We start from the raw sequence: 21,250 nt of genomic DNA, 5'->3' as shown, positions 1-21,250 counted from the left end.
AATTTATTACTGATTGGTTTTATATTTAAGAGTTGAGTTTTAATAGTATAATTTATTATAATTTCATGTCATGAATAATGTAGTTTTACATTGATTGGATAACGGTTTTGGAAAATGTCTTTGTGATCTACTAGACTTAGTCGAAACGCATAGGTCAGGTCTAGGGGGGTTACATTTATTGGTATCAGAGCTTTTAGTTTTTAAACCTCGGACTGTGTATGAGTCCACATTAAAAATACGATTTTGAAATATTTTACAAAACAAGTTACTAAGGTCATGTCACAAAGTTATTAAGATTTTAACTGTGTTCGAGACTCTAAGTGCTTATCTAACCCTAAGTTTTATCTTCTGTAGTAAACTTGAGATCCATCAAAATGAGTGCTAGACGTAGTCGTCGAACTAGCCGTGGACGAGGTCGAGTGGCTAGATTTGCAGATTTGATTGATGAGATACGGGTAGATCCCCCACCTCCGATAGGTGATCCTGCTCCTACGACCCCAACGAATCTGCCTCATGCCGCTGGTATTGGCATGACTACACCGATCATAGGAGCGACCAATATTGAGTCAGAGTCTACCGGAGTTGTTTTGGATGAGAATTTTGGTAGACAATTTCTGCAGTTGATACAGGGAGCAGTCAGAGCTACTGGTGTTGTATCAGAGGTTCCTATTTTGCAGACTTTGATTGCCAATGGAGTTAGAACTTTTGGGGGACAGATTGGTGGAGCTCCTACTGAAGCTGAGGATTGGCTCCAGGATACAAAGAGACGCATGGATCAGTTGGGTTTATACTCAACTAAGAGATATCAGGGTGCTGTGGCGATGTTAGATGGCAATGCCTACACTTGGTGGGAGTCAGTGACCAGTAGTGTCGTAAGAAGATGAGTCTTTGCTATCAGTGTGGATCTAGTGGTCATTTTCGGAGGGATTGTCCTCAGCTAGCTTCGTTTGAGCAAACTGCTACTCAGACTCCTGTACGTTCTCAGACTACAGTACAGACTCCAATTAGAGATCGTAGCCAAGTAAAGGCTCGTGGTTCAGCGTCCAGGACTGAAAGTAGAGCCCGACCTCAGCAAAATAGAGGGCCAACAGTTTATGAGGCTAGACAACCAGCTTTGGTTTATGCCACTAGACGTCGGGATGACAGAGATGAGCCTGAGGTTATTGCAGGTACATTTACTATTTATTCTATCCCATACTTTGCATTACTGGACAATGGCTCCACTCACTCCTATGTATCGTATCTCGAAACCTTCAGATTCTGATCGAGAACACTGAAAATACTGTTACAGTTACGAGTCCAGTAGGACAAGCGGTATTAGTGAATAAAGTATTTCGGCGTTGTCCTCTCGAGGTTCAGGGAGAAATTTTTCTCGCTGATATTATGGAACTTTCTTTAGAGGAGTTCGATCTAATTCTTGGGATGGATTGGTTGAATAAACACAAGGTAAATCTGGATTGCGAATACAAGCGGGCTACTCTAAAGACTTCAGATAGTCGGACCGTTGTGTTAATTGGTGAACGGCGTGGCTATCTCTCCAATATAGTTTCAGCGATGGAAATTGATCGTATGATACGGAAGGGGTATGAGACTTTCATTGCTTGTATTTTGAACACTAAAGGTTCATTGTCCACGATCGAAGAGATCCGTACAGTTAGCGAGTTTCCTGATGTCTTTCCAGAGGAGTTGCCTGGTTTACCTCCTGATAGAGAGGTAGAGTTTGAGATAGAGACTTATCCGGGATCTGCACCTATTTTTATGGCACCTTATCGCATGGCTCTAAAAGAACTTAAGGAGTTGAAGGTCCAATTGCAAGAATTATTCGATCGAGAATTTATTCGGCATAGTACTTCACCATGGGGAGCTCTAGTTCTGTTCGTGAAAAAGAAGGATGGGTCGTTAAGATTATGTATTGACTATCGGAAATTGAATCAGATGACGGTCAAGAATAAATATCCACTACCCAGGATTGATGACTTATTTGATCAGTTGCGAGGAGCTACTGTATTCTCTAAGATTGATCTTCGTTCGGGGTATTATCAATTGAAAGTTAAAGGATCTGATGTTGCAAAGACGACCATTCGCACTAGATATGGTCATTATGAATTCTTAGTGATGCCTTTTGGTTTGATGAATGCTCATGCAGCTTTCATGGATTTGATGAATCGGGTGTTCCGACCATATTTGGATCAATTTGTGGTGGTCTTTATTGATGATATTCTGATCTATTCTCGTACTGAGGCAGAGCATGACGAGCATTTGAAGATCGTTCTGTGGACTTTGAGAGAGCATCGTCTATATGCCAAACTAAGCAAGTGTGAATTTTGGCTTCAAGAAGTGTCGTTTCTGGGGCATATTATTTCTGCGCGAGGTATTCAGGTTGATCCAAGCAAGATCGAGGCTATTGTGAATTGGAAACGACCCAAGAATATCTCTGAAATCCACAGTTTCTTGGGCTTGGCTGGTTATTATCGACGTTTTGTTGAGGGCTTCTCGATCATTTCTTCTACTTTGACAAAGTTGTTAAGGAAGAATGTGTCGTTTGACTGGGGTGAGGCACAACAGGAGAACACTGAGGAATTAAAGGCGGTATTGACTCAAGCTCCAGTGTTAATTCAACCAGAGTCCGGGAAGGATTTTACAGTGTATAGTGATGCGTCACACTCAGGACTCGGCTGTGTTCTAATGCAGGAAGGTAAGGTAGTGGCTTATGCATCCCGTCAGCTGCGACCGCATGAGGGTAATTATCCTACTCATGATTTGGAGTTAGCAGCAGTGATTTTTGCCTTGAAGATTTGGAGACACTATCTTTATGGAGAGAAGTGTTACATTTTCACGGATCATAAGAGTTTAAAGTATCTTCTAACCCAGAAGGAGCTTAATTTGAGATAGCGACACTGGCTAGAGCTTCTAAAGGATTATGATTGCGTGATTGATTATCACCCTGGTAAAGCTAATATTGTAGCGGATGCTTTGAGTCGAAAGACGGTAACAGAGTTGAGATCTTTAATGGCCAGGATGAATTTATATGACGATGGCACTCTGTTAGTAGAATTACAAGTTAAGCCAACCTTGGTTGATGAGATCAAAGCTAAGCAACCCCTTGATAGCTCCTTGCTTTCCATCTTTGAGCAAGTAGAGCAAGGGACAAGCTCATATTACGCCCTTGATCAGGATGAAGTTTTATGCTTCAAAGGTCGGTATTGTGTACCGGATGATGCTGAGTTGAGGCAGACTATCCTTACGGAGGCTCATAGTAGTCCATATGCTATGCACCCCGGTGGAGATAAGATGTATCGGAATTTGAGAGAGAGGTATCATTGGGTCGGAATGAAGAAGGACATCTCGAATTTTGTGGCGAGGTGTTTGACTTGTCAGCAAGTTAAGGCGGAACATCAACATCCATCAGGTTTGTTACAACCTATCAAGATTCCTGAATGGAAATGGGAGCGTATTACTATGGATTTTGTTACTGGTTTACCTATGACTCCTTCGAAAAAGGACTCAATTTGGGTGATTGTTGACAGACTTACAAAGTCAGCTCACTTCATTCCTGTACGGGTAAATTATACGTTGGACAAGTTGGCGAGGTTGTATATTTCAGAGATTGTTAGATTGCATGGTGTTCCGTTATCTATCATTTCAGATCGAGATCTGAGATTTACTTCGAGATTTTGGAAGGCGCTACATATGGCTTTGGGTACGAGATTGGATTATAGTACCTCCTTCCACCCACAAACTGATGGTCAATCTGAGAGAGTAATTCAGATTCTGGAGGATATGTTACGGGGTTGTGTAATTGATTTTCATGGTAGCTGGGAGAACTTTTTGCCTTTGGCTGAATTCGCTTATAATAACAGTTACCAGACCAACATTCGTATGGCACCCTATGAAGCACTCTATGGGTGTAAGTGTCGCACCCCGATTTGTTGGACTGAGTTGCGTGATAGGAAGACTTTGGACCTGAGTTAGTGAGGGAGACAGAGGACACAATCATATTGATCCATGACTGTCTGAAAGAGGCATTTGATAGGCAGAAATCTTATGCAGATCAAAGGAGGAAGGATATACAGTTTGACGTTCAAGATCAGGTTTTTCTCAAGGTATCTCCATGGAAGAAAGTATTGAGATTTGGACGTAAGGGTAAACTGAGTCCGCGATTTATTGGTCCGTATCGTATTCTGAATAAAGTTGGACATGTTGCTTATTAGCTTGAGTTGCCTTCCCATCTTAGTCGTATTCATGATGTTTTTCATGTGTCAATGTTAAGGCGATACCGTCCAGATCCAGATCACATCATTCAAGTTGATGAGGTAGAGCTGAGACCTGATTTGTCATATGAGGAGGAGCCCATCCAGATCTTAGAAAGAAATGAGTGAGTTCTTCGGAATAGGCGTATTCCAATGGTCAAAGTTCAATGGAGTAACCGAGGCCTCTCAGAAGCTACTTGGGAGACATTGGAGTCAATGGAGGCTCAGTTTCCTCAACTGTTCTCATAAGGTAAATTTCGAGGACGAAATTTCTTGTAGAGGGGGAGAATTTTAACAACCTGAATATTTACAAAATAATATTTAATTGAAATTGGAGGTTAATTGTGAAAATTGGTAAATTATTGGTGACTAAATCAAAATTTATAAGAGTTTATAGGCCATTTTAGAAGTAAAGGAAATTCAGGGACCAAGCCTTGAATTTACCCTAAAACTGTCGGCAGTTTTGGGTGATTATATGCGTGCATTTGGTTCTGATTTTCAGAACCAAAATGCTCCCAATTTTCCTTTCCCATACGCCGTTTCCAACTCCGATTCCGACGCCGTCCAAATTCTGATCGTCGTTTTAAAACCACTGTTGTGTTCATCATCGAGCGTGGAACAAATCCTTCAATTTAATTGAAGCAAAACGCTGCCAAACGTCGGGAATTTACAGTCAAAGTCTCGACGTTTTTGTTAGCTCTATCGTTGGGAAAATCTTAAATTCACCGCCGATCGTTGCTCTGTTTACGACACCTCCTGCACCATCGTGTTCCTTGTGTCGTTTCGAGTCCGCCAGTGTCAACCTTGTTTGCCGTCGACGGCGGCGCGTGAGGAGGTGGAGCAGTCAATGATTCGACAGAGTTGAAATCGAGCTCTCCGCCATTCAAAAATTTGAACCAATCTTTGTAAGTATCTCGAAATCGCTTAAAATAATTTTTAGAAATTTTTCCGGAATTTTTAGACCCCCGGAGGAGGCCTCACGCGCCACACGCGCCGCCGCAGGGAGAGTGGAGGGCTGGAAACCGATTTGACCGATTTTCAACCGGTTATGACCGGTTTGACCAGACTGACCCGACCCGACCCGACTGACACGACCCGACCCGACTGACCCGACCGTTGACCGTTGACCGTGGACCGTGACCGTGACCGTTGACTTCATTTGACTAAAACTTAAAATGGCTTTGACCGACCCTTAAACGACCGTAAATCTTTTCCGAGTATACCTATTCTGATAGTTTTCGACATCCCGAATCCGTTTCATGAAATTCGAACCCGAAGGCCTCCAAATTGACGGTCAAAGTGGTTGACTTTGACTTTGACTAAGAATCTGAATTTTCAAAAATTCATACTTTATTTTTTTCGACGTCCTGATTCCGATTCCGTAATCCGTTTGGCCAAATTCAGACTCGAAATACCCCAAAATGATAGTCAAACCCGAAAAATGCTTATATACTTAAGAATTTTAGCTTTGAACAATTAAGTAAGATTTTGGGCTGATTAATTATTATTGTTTAAAGGTACAAGAGACTCTCCGGATCGTTCGACAGCTCGACCCAACTCTTCTAGATCAGTTAAGCCACGTATACCAGTATTCACACATTCGAAAACTGTAGCAGAGCGTGGTGAAACCTGCAATCAATAGATCTACTATCTGAAACCATTATCGAGGTGTGTTCCTGTTTACTACATAATGGTTTTATATGTTTTGAAATATGGTACATTGAAATCTATGGATTATTATTGTTGGTACACCGATTTATTGTTGATGATTTATGGACTTTGATGACTGGTATATGGATATTGATTTTTGGATGGATTGAACTACAATTGTATAGCTCTGATCAAGCTAATAAACGGGCCTAATGTGACTCTTGAGGGCCCCAAGATGTTTCATTAGGCCGGCTTTCCTTTGCTGTGTGCTTAGGGTAAGCTATATGGACTTATTGACTTGGGCTTAAGGATACAAGCTTCATAGCCTATCCTTAAGTCGACTCTCTTTTTGCTATGTGCATAAAGTAAGCTATATGGAAAATAATTTTGGGAACTACTGATGGTGTACCAGAAAAGAGTTTAAACTATGATTTTCAAAAGTTAAACTCTTTTACGAATTTGTGAGATTTACTGGACTATGATTTTTTTAATGTACCTATTGTGATTTTATGGTAATGTTGGGACACACTGAGCCTAGCTCACCTTTCAAAAATGTTTTTTCCCTTTTAGATACTGTTGGTTAGATACCTCAGTTCGAGCACTTAGAGGATCAACATATCTCTTGAAGTATATCTGATTGTAATAATTTAAACTTGCAAGTTTACTTTATTCTGGTGACATGGACCTATTTTAAAGTATTGGATTTTATAATGATGATACTTTTGCTATTACTATTCAGTTTATCGTGGTTTTGATTTTTAAGATATGTTTTAAATTAATTTATTACTGATTGGTTTTATATTTAAGAGTTTAGTTTTAATAGTATAATTTATTATAATTTCATGTCATGAATAATGTAGTTTTACATTGATTGGATAACGGTTTTGGAAAATGTCTTTGTGATCCACTAGACTTAGTCGAAACGCATAGGCCGGGTCTAGGGGGTTACAGGGTTTATCTTGGTAGTTCGACCACCGGTGATGGTGATCGGAGAGAGTTTGCGACCAACATTGGTGGGATGTGTTGGGAGCGGCTGTTGCGTGAGGAAAAGAGGAAGACGAGAACCCAAAATTTTGTTTAGGTGATTTTGAAAGTGAAACATAATGGAAATGGAGTTCAATATAAAATTTGGGGAAAATCGTAAGTTAGGTCCTCTTTGTTTAGTCTCGTTTTGATCACTAATTTTGGTCTAACCACCACTTAGGTCCTCGTACTTTAGCCATGAATTTTCATTTTGGTCACTAGTTTTCTCTTTATTTTATTATTTCGAGTTTTGCATATTAATTTCATTTGTTTATATTTTGGTCACTCTTGCACTTTATTTTATTTTAATTTTGGACATGCAGATTTATTTGTTTACATTCCAGTCATATTTGTATTTTGTTATATTTTGATTTTGCATGTTGTTTTTTTTGTTGATTATATTTTGGTCATTCATGTTTCTGTTAGTTATTCTTAAAACAATTTGGTGCTATTTTTTTTATTTCTTTCATTTTTTTCCTTTTAATTTATGTTTTAATTTCAACTTTACAATTTTAATTTGTCTTTAATTTTAATTTCTTTAAAGTTAGTACTTTGATTATTGCACTTTATTTTATGTTCATTTCATTTTTGTCACATGAACATTTATGAAAGCCTCATAAGCATAACTCGACCGATTTCATAATTTGATTAAAGGCAATATTTATTTATTTTAAAAATATTAAGAAAGGATCGTCTTAAAGTAACTAGATATCCTATTCTGATATTTTAAAATAAATAAATAACCTATTAGAAGAACCTAAAAAATCGAGTATGTTTAAAATTAATTAAGTTTGAAGGGAAAAGTAAATATTTACTTATTTAAACTTATCGAGACAATTCACCTAATTTTATTAGGGATTAAGTCTTGATATTTTTAAATAATTAAATATCCCTTATCTTTTCTAATCGTATATAATTTGGATAAAATGACTTAATTTTTTTTTGATTGAATAAAATTATTTTAATATCGAATTATTGGGAGAAATTATTATATTTCTTTTATTTTAGTTGGAAAGAGAAATATTCATCTTAAAATATTTTAGGGATTATTTTCTCTTCGATTGGAAATATCGAAATATTTTCTATTTTTCCTTAGAATTTTTTGTTAAATAAAAATCGCATGTTTGAATTGGGAATAATGGGATCATGATTTAAATTTATATTCAAATTCTTAGATTTGCACTATTAGAGACAATTTATAATGGATGGGTACGAATTTCGGGCGTTGTGGGGGTGCTTATCCTTCCCCACACGTAATCGATCCCCGAATCCCTTTTTATTACTAAAAATGAATGAATCTCTGGTTACACGCAGACTGATTTATCTTTTAAAATGATGTTTTCGTAGAAAACTCTTTTAAAAGAAAAATTTTAGGTATTCGACCTACCTAACCCAAAAGGTCGATGGTGACTCCAAAATATTTCAAAATATTTAAAAAAAAACCCTAAGTTGTACTAATTTTTCCCCGCCCGGGCAAAAACGATGTCGACAGCCAAACACCCCATTATATTTGGGTTTTCATTGCGATAACCATGTGATAATGATACTAAAACAATTTCAATAACAACTCATTTGCCTGTATTGGATGTTGCAACATTTAATAAATAACTTTTAACAATTTAGGTTTATTACAAGAAAATATATGTTTACATGTTTTATTAATTTGTTGACAATGTATGCTATTTGAAGTCAGAATTTCTAGGAAGAACAATACTTCTCTTATCACTAAGATCACTAAATGAGTTAACTATATTTACAAGCAGATATAGTTGTTTTAATAAATATTATAAATTATTTATAATGTGGTTATTAATTTTATAACAAATTAGATAAATTTTATTTATGTACTAACTATACTTACAAGTGGATATAGTTGATTTTAGGCAGTTGACTATGTTTGCAAGTGAGTTTGGCCGCTATTGCATAAAGTGGGTATATTAGGTTAAGAGATGAGGAGTAATGATTTTATAAGGTTTAAGAGAGATTTTTAGAGGTCCCAATAAATTTAATTGTTCAATCAATTCCATTAATATAGTGATTTATCAGAAGTTCTTTGAGCAATTTAATTATTTCACCTATCAGAGCCATGGTTAAGATTAGTATATGTTTTATTTTACATTAAATTAGATATCGAGATTATTTTTGAAAATGATAATATTTTTTTATTAAGCTAAGGTGATTACAAAGTAGTATATGTTCTAAGTACTCTCAATCATTTGATAATGAAGCTCAATCACCCTACTGCAGTCACTGGTGCTCGAACCCGTGACCTTTAAGAACAACAACGATTCATTTTACCACTAAAGTAAGTTCGATCGCTGAAAATGATAATATTTTGATTTTCAACAATTAAGTATTTATGTTTATTAATATGTTTTTATTTGGAACCAACATTTAATATCATAACATGGAATTGCCCATCCAGCTCAGTTGGTAGAGCGTAGGGCTATTAACCTTGTGGTCGTGGGATCGAGTCCCACGGTGGGCAATTCATAATTCTGACTGCCGGAGGTCTCCCACGGAAGCTGCTCTCAACCTGGCATTGGGGGCAGTCTACTATCCTACCTCCCCTTACCCCATTACACAAGGGAATAGGGTCAGCTAATTTAATATCATAACATGATTAAATATTTTACATAACAAGATTAAAATCAAGGGTAAACTATACCATTGACCACTCAACTATTTAATCTTTTTTACTTTTGGCACTGATCTTTCATTTTTATCAATCAGACCACAAAACTATTTAATTGTATTCATTCAAACCACCCGACGTTAAAATTTAACAGAAGTGTCGGCGTGGGGTTAATATAACTAATATAATTATATATTTGGTCCTTAATATTTGTACATTCTATCAATTTTGTCATTATTTTAATTTAATTCAATAAATATAATAATCTAACCAAAATCTAACACATGTCACCATTTTCTTGGATTTTTTATATTTTAAATTTATTTAATTTATTTATTTTTTTATTCCACTCATATGGTGACATGTGTCACCATGAGTCAAGTTAAAACTAATTACAAAGAAAGAGATATAAAGAAGGGTCAATTTTGTCTTTATCTTTATTTAATTCAATAAATTTAATTATCTAACCAAAATCTGACACATTTCATTGAAAGTTTTTTATTTTAAATTTATTTAATTTATTTATTTTTTCACTCATATGACATGTGCCAATATCTGAGTCGAGTTAAAACTAATTACAAAGAAAGAGATATAAAGAAGGGTCAAGGGGATTTGAACCAGCATGGGTGGGGTGGAGGTTGGGGACATCATCTTACCGACCGAGATAGCCTTATCTTTTTGGTATATGGTTTACGCAATAATATATATATATCTTATATTTTAGTTAATGTTAGAAAAAAAAAAAGGAAAATTGACATGAAGACATTCGAAGCATCGGGTCTAGGCTGAATAAAAAATTTGGAAATACTTAACCATCAAAGTAAATTTTACATTTATATAATAGTAGGATATATTATATATATATATATATATATATTCAATACTAATTTATACAAGATTAAAAAAATTAAATTTAAGATATGTATTCTTAATCTAAATTTAATATTTATTTTCTATTCAAAATTTTAATTTAATGATTATATAAAATTTTAAATTAGTTTTTAATTTAATTAATAATTTAATTTAAAAATAAAATTTATGGAAAATATAAATAATTTAATTTATGGAGTTTTGAATGCACAAATCAATTATATTTCCTACACATTTACTTTTTTATTATATAAATTAGTATTTAAAATAAATTTATATTTTAATAAAATTTTAATTAAATTTAGTTTAAAAATATAAAAATCTTAAATTTAAACTTTCTTTTAATCTTGTATAAATTAAAAATATATATTATCCTACTATTATACAAATGTATAACTGATTGGTTACTAACATATATACACTATTGTGTAAACTAAAAGCCAACGCTTTTGGCTGGCTTAGTTGGTAAGTCGTGCTCCCCAACCCTGTGGTGAAATATGACATCATTTGAGTGAGAAAAAAATAAAAAAAATTTGAAATATAAAAAATCTCCAATAAAATAGTGACATGTCTCATAATTTAATTGAATGATTAAATTTATTAAATTAAAATAAGGACAATATTGATAGAATGTACAAATATTGAGGACTAAATATATAATTTACTAATTTTATTAACTGCCATGTTAGTACTTATGTTAAATTTTAACGTCGAGTGACTTGATTGAGTATAATTAAATAGTTTTATGGTCTGGTTGACAAAATTAAAAGATCGATTGCAAAAGTAAAAGAACTAAATAGTTGAGTGGTCAATGATATAATGTACTCTAAAATCAAAATATGCTTATAGTTCTTCAAAATAAATTTTAAAATGTTTATTTTGATTGTGTTTTTATACATAATATTATGTTTGGATTGGTTAAGATAATTTTGATGAACTTTACAAGTTTTGATCATTTGTGGTATTATTGAAAGGCGTTTTTTCTAAAAATATTATCGGTGATCGGTATATTTATCGATCTAACATCGATCAGACTATATTTTTCGATCTAACATCCTTTGCAGTAAGGTGTGCCCCTTATAGCGCGCTATACGCCGATTTAGCGCCACGTGGGGTAAGGCGCGCCCCCTGAGACATGCCTTATGCTGACATGGATACACGTGTGTATAGCGCGGCCCCTAGTGCGCGCCTTACGCCACGTAGGATATAGCGCAGGTCAGGGACCGCGTCTGACCTTTATAATTATATATAGCGTAGATTAAAGGCCGCGTCTGACCTTTATAATTATATATAGCGCAGGTTAAGGGTCGCGCCTGACCTTTATTAGGTTAAACCACATAAATTACTGATTCAGATCAAAAAGTTCAAATCACTATAATCTGATAATAGTCTTGAACCAATTTTTTTGATCGAACCGGTCAAATTCAACATTTTTATTGACCAAGTTTTGACCAGTGCGTGGGGTGCCTGGTACGGTTATCATGATACGTGGAAAAATTACTTAAAAATTATTGGGTAAATTATGCTGATGTATTTTAAAATTTTAATATTTAATTTTTTTAAAATCATAGATAACGTTTAATTTTTATTTTATTTTAGTAATTCATCACTAAAACGTTAACAACATTGTATTTTTATGGGTAAATTATATTATTCATCACTCAACTATCTTCTCACTCTAATTTTGGTCACTAAAGTTTAATTTTTTTTAAATTTAATTACTTAACTTTCAAATTACTCCTAATTTAATTACTCTAATTTTCAATTTTTTTTTAATTTTAAATTATATATTAATAAAATAATAAAAAAAAAGTCATGTCACAAAAACTTATTAACATAATAAATTAGAGTGATTAGAATAAAAACAATTTGAAAGCTGCGCATTTAAATTAAAAAAATTTAAATTTCAATATGAAAATAAGAGTGAGAAGATAGTTGAGTGACGAATGATGTAATTTACCTATAAAAAATGCAGTGTCATTAAGTTTTTAACGACGAGGTACTAAAATGAAACAAAAACTAAACGTTAAATATGCTTTTGAAAAAAATGAAAGTTTAAATATTAAAACAGACCAAAACTAATAATTTAGATACTAAATACGTAATTTACCTAAAATTATTTTATTTATGTACACCTTATAATAAACTATATTATTAATATAAATATTTACTTTTAGAAAATATTTTTTGAATCCGGCTTATTTGTCATGTAATTTGCAGTGGATTTGCTTCTCAACAAAAAATGATTTATTCTCACCTCCCAACCTCTCATACTTTATTATTAATTTCTTTTTGAGTAAACTATGTATTTAGTTACTCAACCTCTCATACATGTCGTTAATAAATTAATGGTGATACTGACTAGGGGTGTTAAAACATATACGACCCGATTGAACCAGCCTGTCGACTTGCTGACCTGAACCTAAAAAAGTCGGGTAATTTCCTAGAAAAAAATATTCGATCGGGCCGAGTACCCGACATGTGATTTTTCCTGGGTAGTTGGGCCAGATCTGGGTCAATATTTCTTTTTATAATCGGGTACCTGCCATGATAGTTTTAATATATATATATATATATATATATATATATATATATATAGTTCAAATTATATTTTTATTTTATGTTCCTTCATATTTTATCTTAAAATTAAATTTAAATCCCTAATTTTTCTAGGTTTGTATTATGTACTTTTAAGTTTTGAATTTTTCAATTTTTTTTATTAATTTGTCAATATGGGATTTGAAAGAAAAAATCACGATCGATTTTAATATTTTTAATGTTTTCTCCAAATATTTATCCTTAAAACTAACTTCAAATCACTAATTTTTGTGTATAAATTGTATATTACGAACTTTTAAATTTTTATGTATTTCCTATGAGATTTAAAAAAAATTAAAATAAAAAATATGTACAGGATATTTGTGACCCGAAAATACAGGTACCCGGATTTTACGGGTACCCAAACTTAACTGGTCGGGTCAAGGGTCGAAAAATATGCTACCTAGAGTGTACTTCGGGTACCCGAAAATGCGGGTACTCGGTTTTGAATACTTATAATACTGACGTGTCATCATAAGGTAATATTACATCATCATTGAAAAAAACAAAAAAAAAACGACATGTTAGCAGTTCTACTATTTTTTAATGGCGAGTGTTCAAAATAAAATCAAAATATAATATTAGCGATAATTTAATATAAAGAATCGAATAACCAAAACAGAGTAACTCGTAATAATCGAGTGAGTAAATACTCAATTTACCCGTTCTTTTTTAGATGAGTATAAAACAAGAAAAAGCTTGGGTTTATTTGGAACAATTAATCTCTCATTAGTGTTGGAATAAATCAGCCTTGTAGTTTACCAAAACCCAACAAAAGAAAGAAAACACAGAGGTTGGCACACCTCCCTACCTAATAAAGCCCAAAATAAAACTATTAGTACATAATTCTTAGGTTTGAATTTGGGGTAAACTTCTAAAACACTTCAATTCGAAGACCAAAAGAGTGTTTTTTGGGGTCAAAATAAGAATAAATACTAATGAGGTGAAAGTGAAACTCAGCCAATAAGAGAAAATAGAGCTTTGAAGAGAGAAATGGCTTTACCATGTGTATGAATACCTAGTAAAGGTAACCACTCATTGATTTCCTCTCTTGTTTTAACCACGAACCTAATAATCTTAGGGGTGAAATAATTGTTGTTTTTTCTTGAAATCCCGAGTTTAAGCATCAAGAATATCAGGGTTGTGAGCTTTTACTGTCAAATTATCTTTGAACATATACTTAAACTTTCCCAGATTAATCGATTGGAATATAGGTATTTGACCCATTGAACCATGATTTGAAAATCGGAGTTTTTTAACTGCATCTAATTCAACTTAGATTTAGAAAGTCTTATTTGATTAGAAATTCGGCCTAAAGTTTTAGATTACAACTCACATTCAACCCGACTCGATCTATCTATTTATATTTAATTCATTTTCATTAGGTAAAATAAGAATTTAATTAAAATATATACTAGTGTAATTAGCCATAAATATATAAATATTAATTTATATTATTATGTTAGATCGAATTGTATCAAATCTTTAACCTTAAATTCAAATATGATTCGAACTAGGAGAGAGAGTGGATGAGTAAGTTTGCAGTCAAAACGTCGCCCCCTAACCTCTGCTTCTAGTCTATGATATGCAATGCACTGATGCTCCTCTTCCTCTTATATAATTACAAACTTCTTTTCAGCAAAAACAACTAAAAGTCGAGGCATAAGCAATGGCTGTCGGCGGAGGTAGTGGTGTTGGTGGTGGAAAGTCCGATGAGTTCCAGCCATTCCCTATCAAAGACCAGCTCCCCGGTGTTGATTTCTGCCTCTCCAGTGCTCCTTCATGGCGTATGCCCACCTTTACCTCCCCATTTCTTCTTCGTTTCTGTCTATTAAGTTTCCATTTCCACTCTACTTTCTACGTTCATTCTCTCTTTTCCTCATACATTAAACAATCATTCTTATTTTCCCCTTTTTTTATTTGCTCTGTTTTTGTTTTCATTCACTTTTATTCAATGTTATTTGCGAAGTTATAATTTATGTGTCACGAGTGGATCCTCGCCGTTGATTTCGCTCCTTTCTGGTCTTTCTTTCCCGCTGTCTCGCTTGTATCCACACTCTTAGTCTTTATGGCTTTTCCCTTACTATTTAATAGTGTGGTTATTTTCTTCTTCTTCTTCTTCCCGTTTTTATACGTTGTTTCATATACAAAAGGGAAAAAATGCCGGATGAAGCTGTCAAAGTGCCATAAACAAACTTGCAGGTTTGTTTGGTTGGAGAGAAAGGGGAAGAAAAACATGTTCAGGGAAATCCGTTAATTGATAATCACGATAAATACGTGAAAGGCTAAGAAAATAAATGATGGAATGATTTTGTTTCATTCCTTCTTTTTTGTTTCCCTAGTGAGATTATCGTTTTCTTGTGTTTCAAGTAACATAGAATATTTGCTTCATGACTCATGACCTCTCTCACGTTATGCTCTGTTAATTTGAACCTAAAAGAGTCATAGGGAATTCTAACATGTTCGACTTGATCTTTCTTCTTCTTTGTTTAAAAATCGCCAACTGTTTCTGGTTAAATTGCAGCTGAAGCAGTACTTCTAGGATTTCAGCATTACTTGGTAATGCTTGGGACCACTGTCATCATATCATCTATACTTGTCCCTTTAATGGGAGGTGGAAATGTAAGAACGCAGGTTTTCATTGAAAGCAATTTTTCCTTTATTTTTTAAATTACTTCTGTTGCCTTCTCTTTGAGCTAAACGTTTTGTTTGTTTGATGAGAAATAGGTGGAGAAAGCTGATGTTATTAACACAATTCTATTCGTAGCGGGTATAAACACGCTATTGCAAACGATGTTTGGAACCCGGCTGCCAGTGGTGATCGGGGCTTCTTATGCTTACATCATCCCCTCCATTTCCATTGCTTTATCCAGACGATATAACGTCATCATTGATCCCCGCCAGGTTAATTTCTTTTTATTGCAATTTAGGATCTTCTCTTATTTTACTGTCAATGACGTACGGTTAATGATTATAATGCCTTGCTAGTTTTCATTCTTGTGAAAATTGTTTGATCTTTTAGAGGTTTAAAGCATCCATGAGAGACGTGCAAGGAAGTCTTATTGTGGCATCATTCTTCACTATGGCTATTGGTTTCTTTGGTTTCTTGAGAATTATTGGGAGGTAGGATGTTCAAAACATGCATAATTGAATTCTCTGATTTGTTTTGCAGTTCCAGTGAATTTTTTGATATGTTGCAATGCAGGTTTATCAGCCCTCTTGCAGCTATTCCTCTGGTGATTCTAACAGGACTTGGGCTCTATGCGCAAGGTTTCCCACAAGTAAGAGCACCAAACTCTTCATTTTGTCATTCCTCTTTAGAGATTGTTGTGTTCAAGCAGCTACAGTTCTGGTCATTTTAAATCTTGAACACCATCTAATTGTTTTAAGGCAACTAGGCCGATTTGATGTTACATTGACTAATAACTGTGTTACTTCTTACCATGAACCAGATATTAAGACATGTTTTCAGCTTCATCAATGATTGAGAGACCTCAGAGTTTCTCTGTGAAGTTTGCTTTTGGTTCAAACATAAAACAACCGTGTTTATATAGGCTTTATCTTTTGCAAGTATTATTTTTCATAAGCTGTAATTTGAACTTCTTCTAAGGGTATGTTTGTTTGGGGGAAACCAATTACGGAATTGGTTTCCCCCGAAATCCCGTGTTTGTTTCACGTAATTCATTTTTCGAAAAATGTTTTTCAGTGTTTGGTTGGAGGAAAACTGGTTGGTTAACGTAAAACATTTTCCTAGTCAACAGAATTTCCTTTGTGTTTTCTGGAAAATGACTTACGATATGATTTTCGGTAAGTCATTTTCCGAACTTTTCACTTTAAAGAATAAATACTTAAAATAAATTTATTTTATGAATTTAATATTAATAAAATATTTGAATATCATTTTAATCAAAATATTAATTATTAAAATATTTAAAATATATTTATTAATATTTCATAATATAATATTATATTTTTAATATTATAATAAAATAATCAATTATATTATAATAATATAAGATATTATATTTTTATTTTAATAATATATAATAAATTATTAATAAAATTTATATTATTTATTAATTTCATAGAAATAATATTATTAAATTATTAATAATGAATATTATTATTTATATATTTAATATTAATATAATAATCTAATAATATTTTAATAAAGATATTTAAAATAAACTAATTAATATTTTTAAAATATAATATAGAACTATTACTTTAATAAATAATTAATATAATTTATAATATTTTTATTTTAATAAAATATACCAATATTAATATTTTTATTAATAAAATTATAAAAATAATATTTAATAATAAATAAATTATTTTTAATATTTTAAAAATAATAATATTAAGTTTTATGATAAATAATATTATTTATTGAATTTAGTATTTGTAATAAATAATTTAAAAAAACTCATCAACTAGTAGAAAAAAGTTTAAACAACATCTTCCAAACATCGTAAAACGTTTTCCAGATGTTTTTAGTGACTCCATTCCTCTAGATTAGCATACGTTGTGGTTTTATTATTCTTTTAATTTCACTAGCAATCCATGAGTGTTTGTGGTGGATATATTGTTTGCTCTATTGACATGTAAATATTGTATATATTCTTTTTTAATTCTGTAATTTCTCTTTTGTTCTCCTTGTTGCATGCAGTTGGCCAGATGCATCGAAATTGGACTCCCAGCATTGGTAGCAGTTGTTTTCTTATCTCAGGTGATCTGCATTCTTAACCCTTTTTTTACTAAGAACATTCTTTGCTTTCCCATTATCATGGACATGTAACATGTACTTTCCATCTACAATTAAGAGTAAGACTTTGAATTTTAAAGCTGAGTTGTATTATGTATGTATCATTTACACTCTTTGGGTAGATAACAGATGTAAAAAAATGCATATTTAGATTACTTTCTAATTGCAATTCTTCTTTTGTTCTATTGACAAACAAAATTAGGAAAAAGCCATAGAATGATTACATTAAGAAAGTGTCAAATATCAGAGCGGCAACTATCATGTGATGGGCTTGATTTCACCTTTGCATTTGGCTTGAATCATTACCTAAATCTTTGTTTCTCTTCCCTCACAGTTGCAAATAGTAATGACTTTAATTTACCAAGTTCCCAACTGATAAGGTTTATGATCAATGCCTTTACAGTATGTTCCCCATTGGCTCAAATCCAGGAGAGGAATATTTGAACGTTTTGCAGTACTTCTCTCAGTTGCGATTATATGGGCTTATGCAGAAATTTTGACAGCAGCTGGTGCTTATGATAACAGAGCACCACAAACTCAGTTCAGTTGCCGTACTGATCGTTCTGGGCTCATCAGCGCTGCACCTTGGTGAGCTTTTACGTATCAGTTAAATTGTGACATATTGGTTGCACAAACTTCCGATGCCCTTTATTTCAGTTGTACGATCATGTTAAAATACTGTTATTACAAATTTGTATTCTTCAATTTCCTGTCATACACCTGGCTTATGTATGATATTTAGATATCAAAAGTACTACACAGATCTGGTCTTAATGATGGCAATCTTGAATTCAGGTTGGATAAATACTTACGTATATTCAATTAGCATGTATAGTATATGATGGGAGGATGCTTTTATATTGTTTACCCTCAATTACTAGCATTTGGCAATTTGTCATTTTGCCTCTGTGCCTCGGTGCATTTTTCATTCCAATCAGACACCTTCTAATTCTTTGGTTCGATGCATGCAGGATAAGGTTTCCATATCCATTTCAATGGGGCAGACCACGTTTCAACGCTGGTGATGCTGTTGCAGTGATAGCTGCCTCTTTTGTTGCTATCATCGAGGTGTGACTTCTGGGATGTTAGTCCTGATATGTACTCTGAACTTTGAAAATACATAAAGAAATCAGCTAGATCATAAATCATTATGCAGATTATCCCTCTTTATATATATCATTATCTTTGGCAGTCAACAGGTACATTTATTGCAGCATCAAGATATGCAAGTGCCACTCCTATGCCACCTTCTGTTCTTAGCCGTGGTGCTGGCTGGCTGGTAAATAAAAAAAAGGCCCTTACCTCTTGTCCATCTCCTAACTTAGTGTCAGTTTGTTAGTTCTAGATCTAACCACCCCTTCAATTTTCTTTTGAATTCCAGGGAGTAGGCCTTTTGGTAGATGGTTTATTTGGTACTGGATGTGGCTCCACTGCTTCAGTGTAATTGGCATCAACTTTTCAACTTCTCTGATAATGACATTTGCTAGGGGTTAATTAATGATGATATCTTTATATCAATAAATTGATGTCTTAGTTTTAATAATTGATGGTTGATTCGCTAGCTCTCTTGTCCTTAATGGTTCGGTGCTTGTCACCTTAATCTTTGTCAAGGACTGAGAGCTGGTCAAGCAGCAAAATGTAATTGATGGTTGATTCAAGCAAGACAAAAAAGGAAAGCAGTTATCATCTGTTTTAATGCTATTTTGCTGTAATTTAGTGAAAATGCAGGTCTTTTGGGACTAACCAGAGTTGGAAGTCGGAGAGTCATTCAAATCTCGGCCTTATTTATGCTTTTCTTTTCTGTATTAGGTAGGGTAATCCATATTTTGATTCAACAAGTTATATATTCTAACATCTTTTTTGTACCAAAATTAGAATGCTGTGATTAAATCTTCAACTAATTCATAATACAGGAATTAATAGGATGGTTTTTGTAAATCTTTGACCAATAGTTGAAAATAGGACTTAAAAGTGTCATTGTCTTCTTATTTCATGGAGATTGATCTGATATTGTCATAATTTATGGGCAGGAAAATTCGGGGCTGTTCTAGCTTCAATACCATTACCAATAATGGCTGCTCTGTACTGCGTCCTCTTTGCCTATGTTGGTATGTATCCCTTTCATCATTTATAACTATTTAAAAAAAGCATGTATCCCTTTCATATTTCCTAGGTAAACACATTGACTTAAATTATGTTACTTGAACTCGGTTAGGAACCGACGAAAGATATTATGTTATGGGTGTGAAGTTAAAAAATTATATTAGAAATTTAAGGATATGAAATTACAAAATGTCAGAGATGTGAAATTAGATCATCAATATAAAATATAAAAAAAAATACCTAAACTACGTAGGGATTTAAAATTTACTAGGTGCAACCGAATGTCCGACAATCTCCTCAGTCAATCCCTAAACTTGGTTGTGAGTGTTGGATAAGAATATTTGTCCAACACAGGTATGTTGAGTTTTTTCATGAATTTGAATGATCTTTGAAAGGTCACATTCCCATATTCATATCCAAATATGCATAGGTACATATATTAGGTAAGAGTGATTTAAGGAAAATGAAGACTTTAAAAAAGAGTTCAAGTATTCTTGGATTTTTGTTAAAAAAGGTAGTTTTTGTTTGGAGTACTTCAACTTTATCAGGGAAAAAAAAGGAATAAGAGGATTCTTCAAGGGATGTGAACTTGTAAAAATCTAGGGTATGATAAATTTATAACAGTTTAGGGATAAAAATAGATTATCAATAAAAAAATCTAAAAAAAAATCTAAAATAAGAAATTGAAATTTTTGAGGGAAGGACCACCTCAAGTCACCCCCTAGGTCCACTCTTGGTTTCTTCGATATGCATTGATTATGTTTGAGCACCAACTATATTATGAGTGGACTTAATTGTTGAGATACCATGCTCGAGCAGCTTCAGCTGGACTTGGTCTCCTTCAGTTTTGCAACCTGAACAGCTTTAGGACTAAGTTTATACTGGGATTTTCTCTCTTCATGGGTCTCTCGGTACCTCAATATTTCAACCAGTATCTACTAGTCTCCGGCCATGGCCCTGTCAACACTGGTTCTACATGGGTCAGTGTGTTAGATTTCATTCCAACAACAGATTTTTTCCACTATGATTCCATTCCAACAAAATGATGTTCACTTTTCTTGATGGCTTTGCAGTTCAACAATGTTATGCAAGTAATATTTTCATCCCCAGCAACAGTGGCGATCATAATTGCTTTCTTTTTGGATAGCACCCACAGTTACGGGCATAGCTCGATTCGAAGAGATAGTGGACGGCATTGGTGGGAAAAGTTCAGGACTTACAGTACAGATACAAGGACTGAAGAATTCTATTCCTTGCCTGCTAATCTTAATAGGTTCTTCCCTTCATTCTAATCTAATCTATTCTCTTTCCCGGCATATGCATGAAATAAAAGCTCAAATTCAGTGATATTAG

At 33.6% G+C, this 21,250-nt stretch overlaps 1 protein-coding gene and 1 non-coding gene across 3 annotated transcripts; both read left to right on the top strand.

Annotated features, from left to right (window-relative positions):
- Nucleotides 1-310: 310 nt before the first annotated feature.
- Nucleotides 311-21,250, top strand: LOC120121820 (nucleobase-ascorbate transporter 4-like). 2 transcript variants are annotated; one of them, XM_039141118.1, is made up of 15 exons: nucleotides 311-320; nucleotides 14,687-14,813; nucleotides 15,551-15,648; nucleotides 15,754-15,930; nucleotides 16,049-16,149; nucleotides 16,232-16,307; nucleotides 17,699-17,758; nucleotides 18,198-18,382; nucleotides 18,766-18,862; nucleotides 18,987-19,073; nucleotides 19,176-19,234; nucleotides 19,512-19,603; nucleotides 19,825-19,902; nucleotides 20,717-20,877; nucleotides 20,971-21,250. In XM_039141118.1, exons 2-15 carry the CDS (start codon nucleotides 14,696-14,698, stop codon nucleotides 21,187-21,189), a joined length of 1,608 nt encoding a protein of 535 aa, XP_038997049.1. In that variant the 5' UTR covers nucleotides 311-320; nucleotides 14,687-14,695; the 3' UTR covers nucleotides 21,190-21,250. The 2 variants fall into 2 exon arrangements, with proteins under 2 accessions (XP_038997049.1, XP_038997050.1); XM_039141119.1 differs by lacking the exons at nucleotides 20,717-20,877; nucleotides 20,971-21,250 and adding an exon at nucleotides 20,212-20,319 and having other exon boundaries at nucleotides 19,825-19,920.
- On the top strand, nucleotides 9,339-9,411 carry TRNAN-AUU. Its single transcript has one exon. It is a non-coding gene; the product is annotated as a tRNA-Asn (tRNA).

The sequence above is a fragment of the Hibiscus syriacus genome, unplaced genomic scaffold (assembly GCF_006381635.1).
Source record: "Hibiscus syriacus cultivar Baekdansim isolate YM2019G1 unplaced genomic scaffold, ASM638163v2 tig00110383_pilon, whole genome shotgun sequence".
NCBI classification, from domain to species: Eukaryota; Viridiplantae; Streptophyta; class Magnoliopsida; order Malvales; family Malvaceae; genus Hibiscus; species Hibiscus syriacus.
Note: the sequence above shows the minus strand (reverse complement) of the source record. Positions and strands in the feature narration are given on the sequence as shown.

Coding starts and splice junctions, on each gene's coding strand:
- LOC120121820 (XM_039141118.1), top strand. CDS start 14,696: ATGGCTGTCGGCGGAGGTAGTGGTGTTGGTGGTGGAAAGTCCGATGAG. Junction 16,150..16,231: donor TTCTTGAGAATTATTGGGAG/GTAGGATGTTCA, acceptor GTTGCAATGCAG/GTTTATCAGCCCTCTTGCAG. Junction 20,878..20,970: donor TCAACACTGGTTCTACATGG/GTCAGTGTGTTA, acceptor ATGGCTTTGCAG/TTCAACAATGTTATGCAAGT.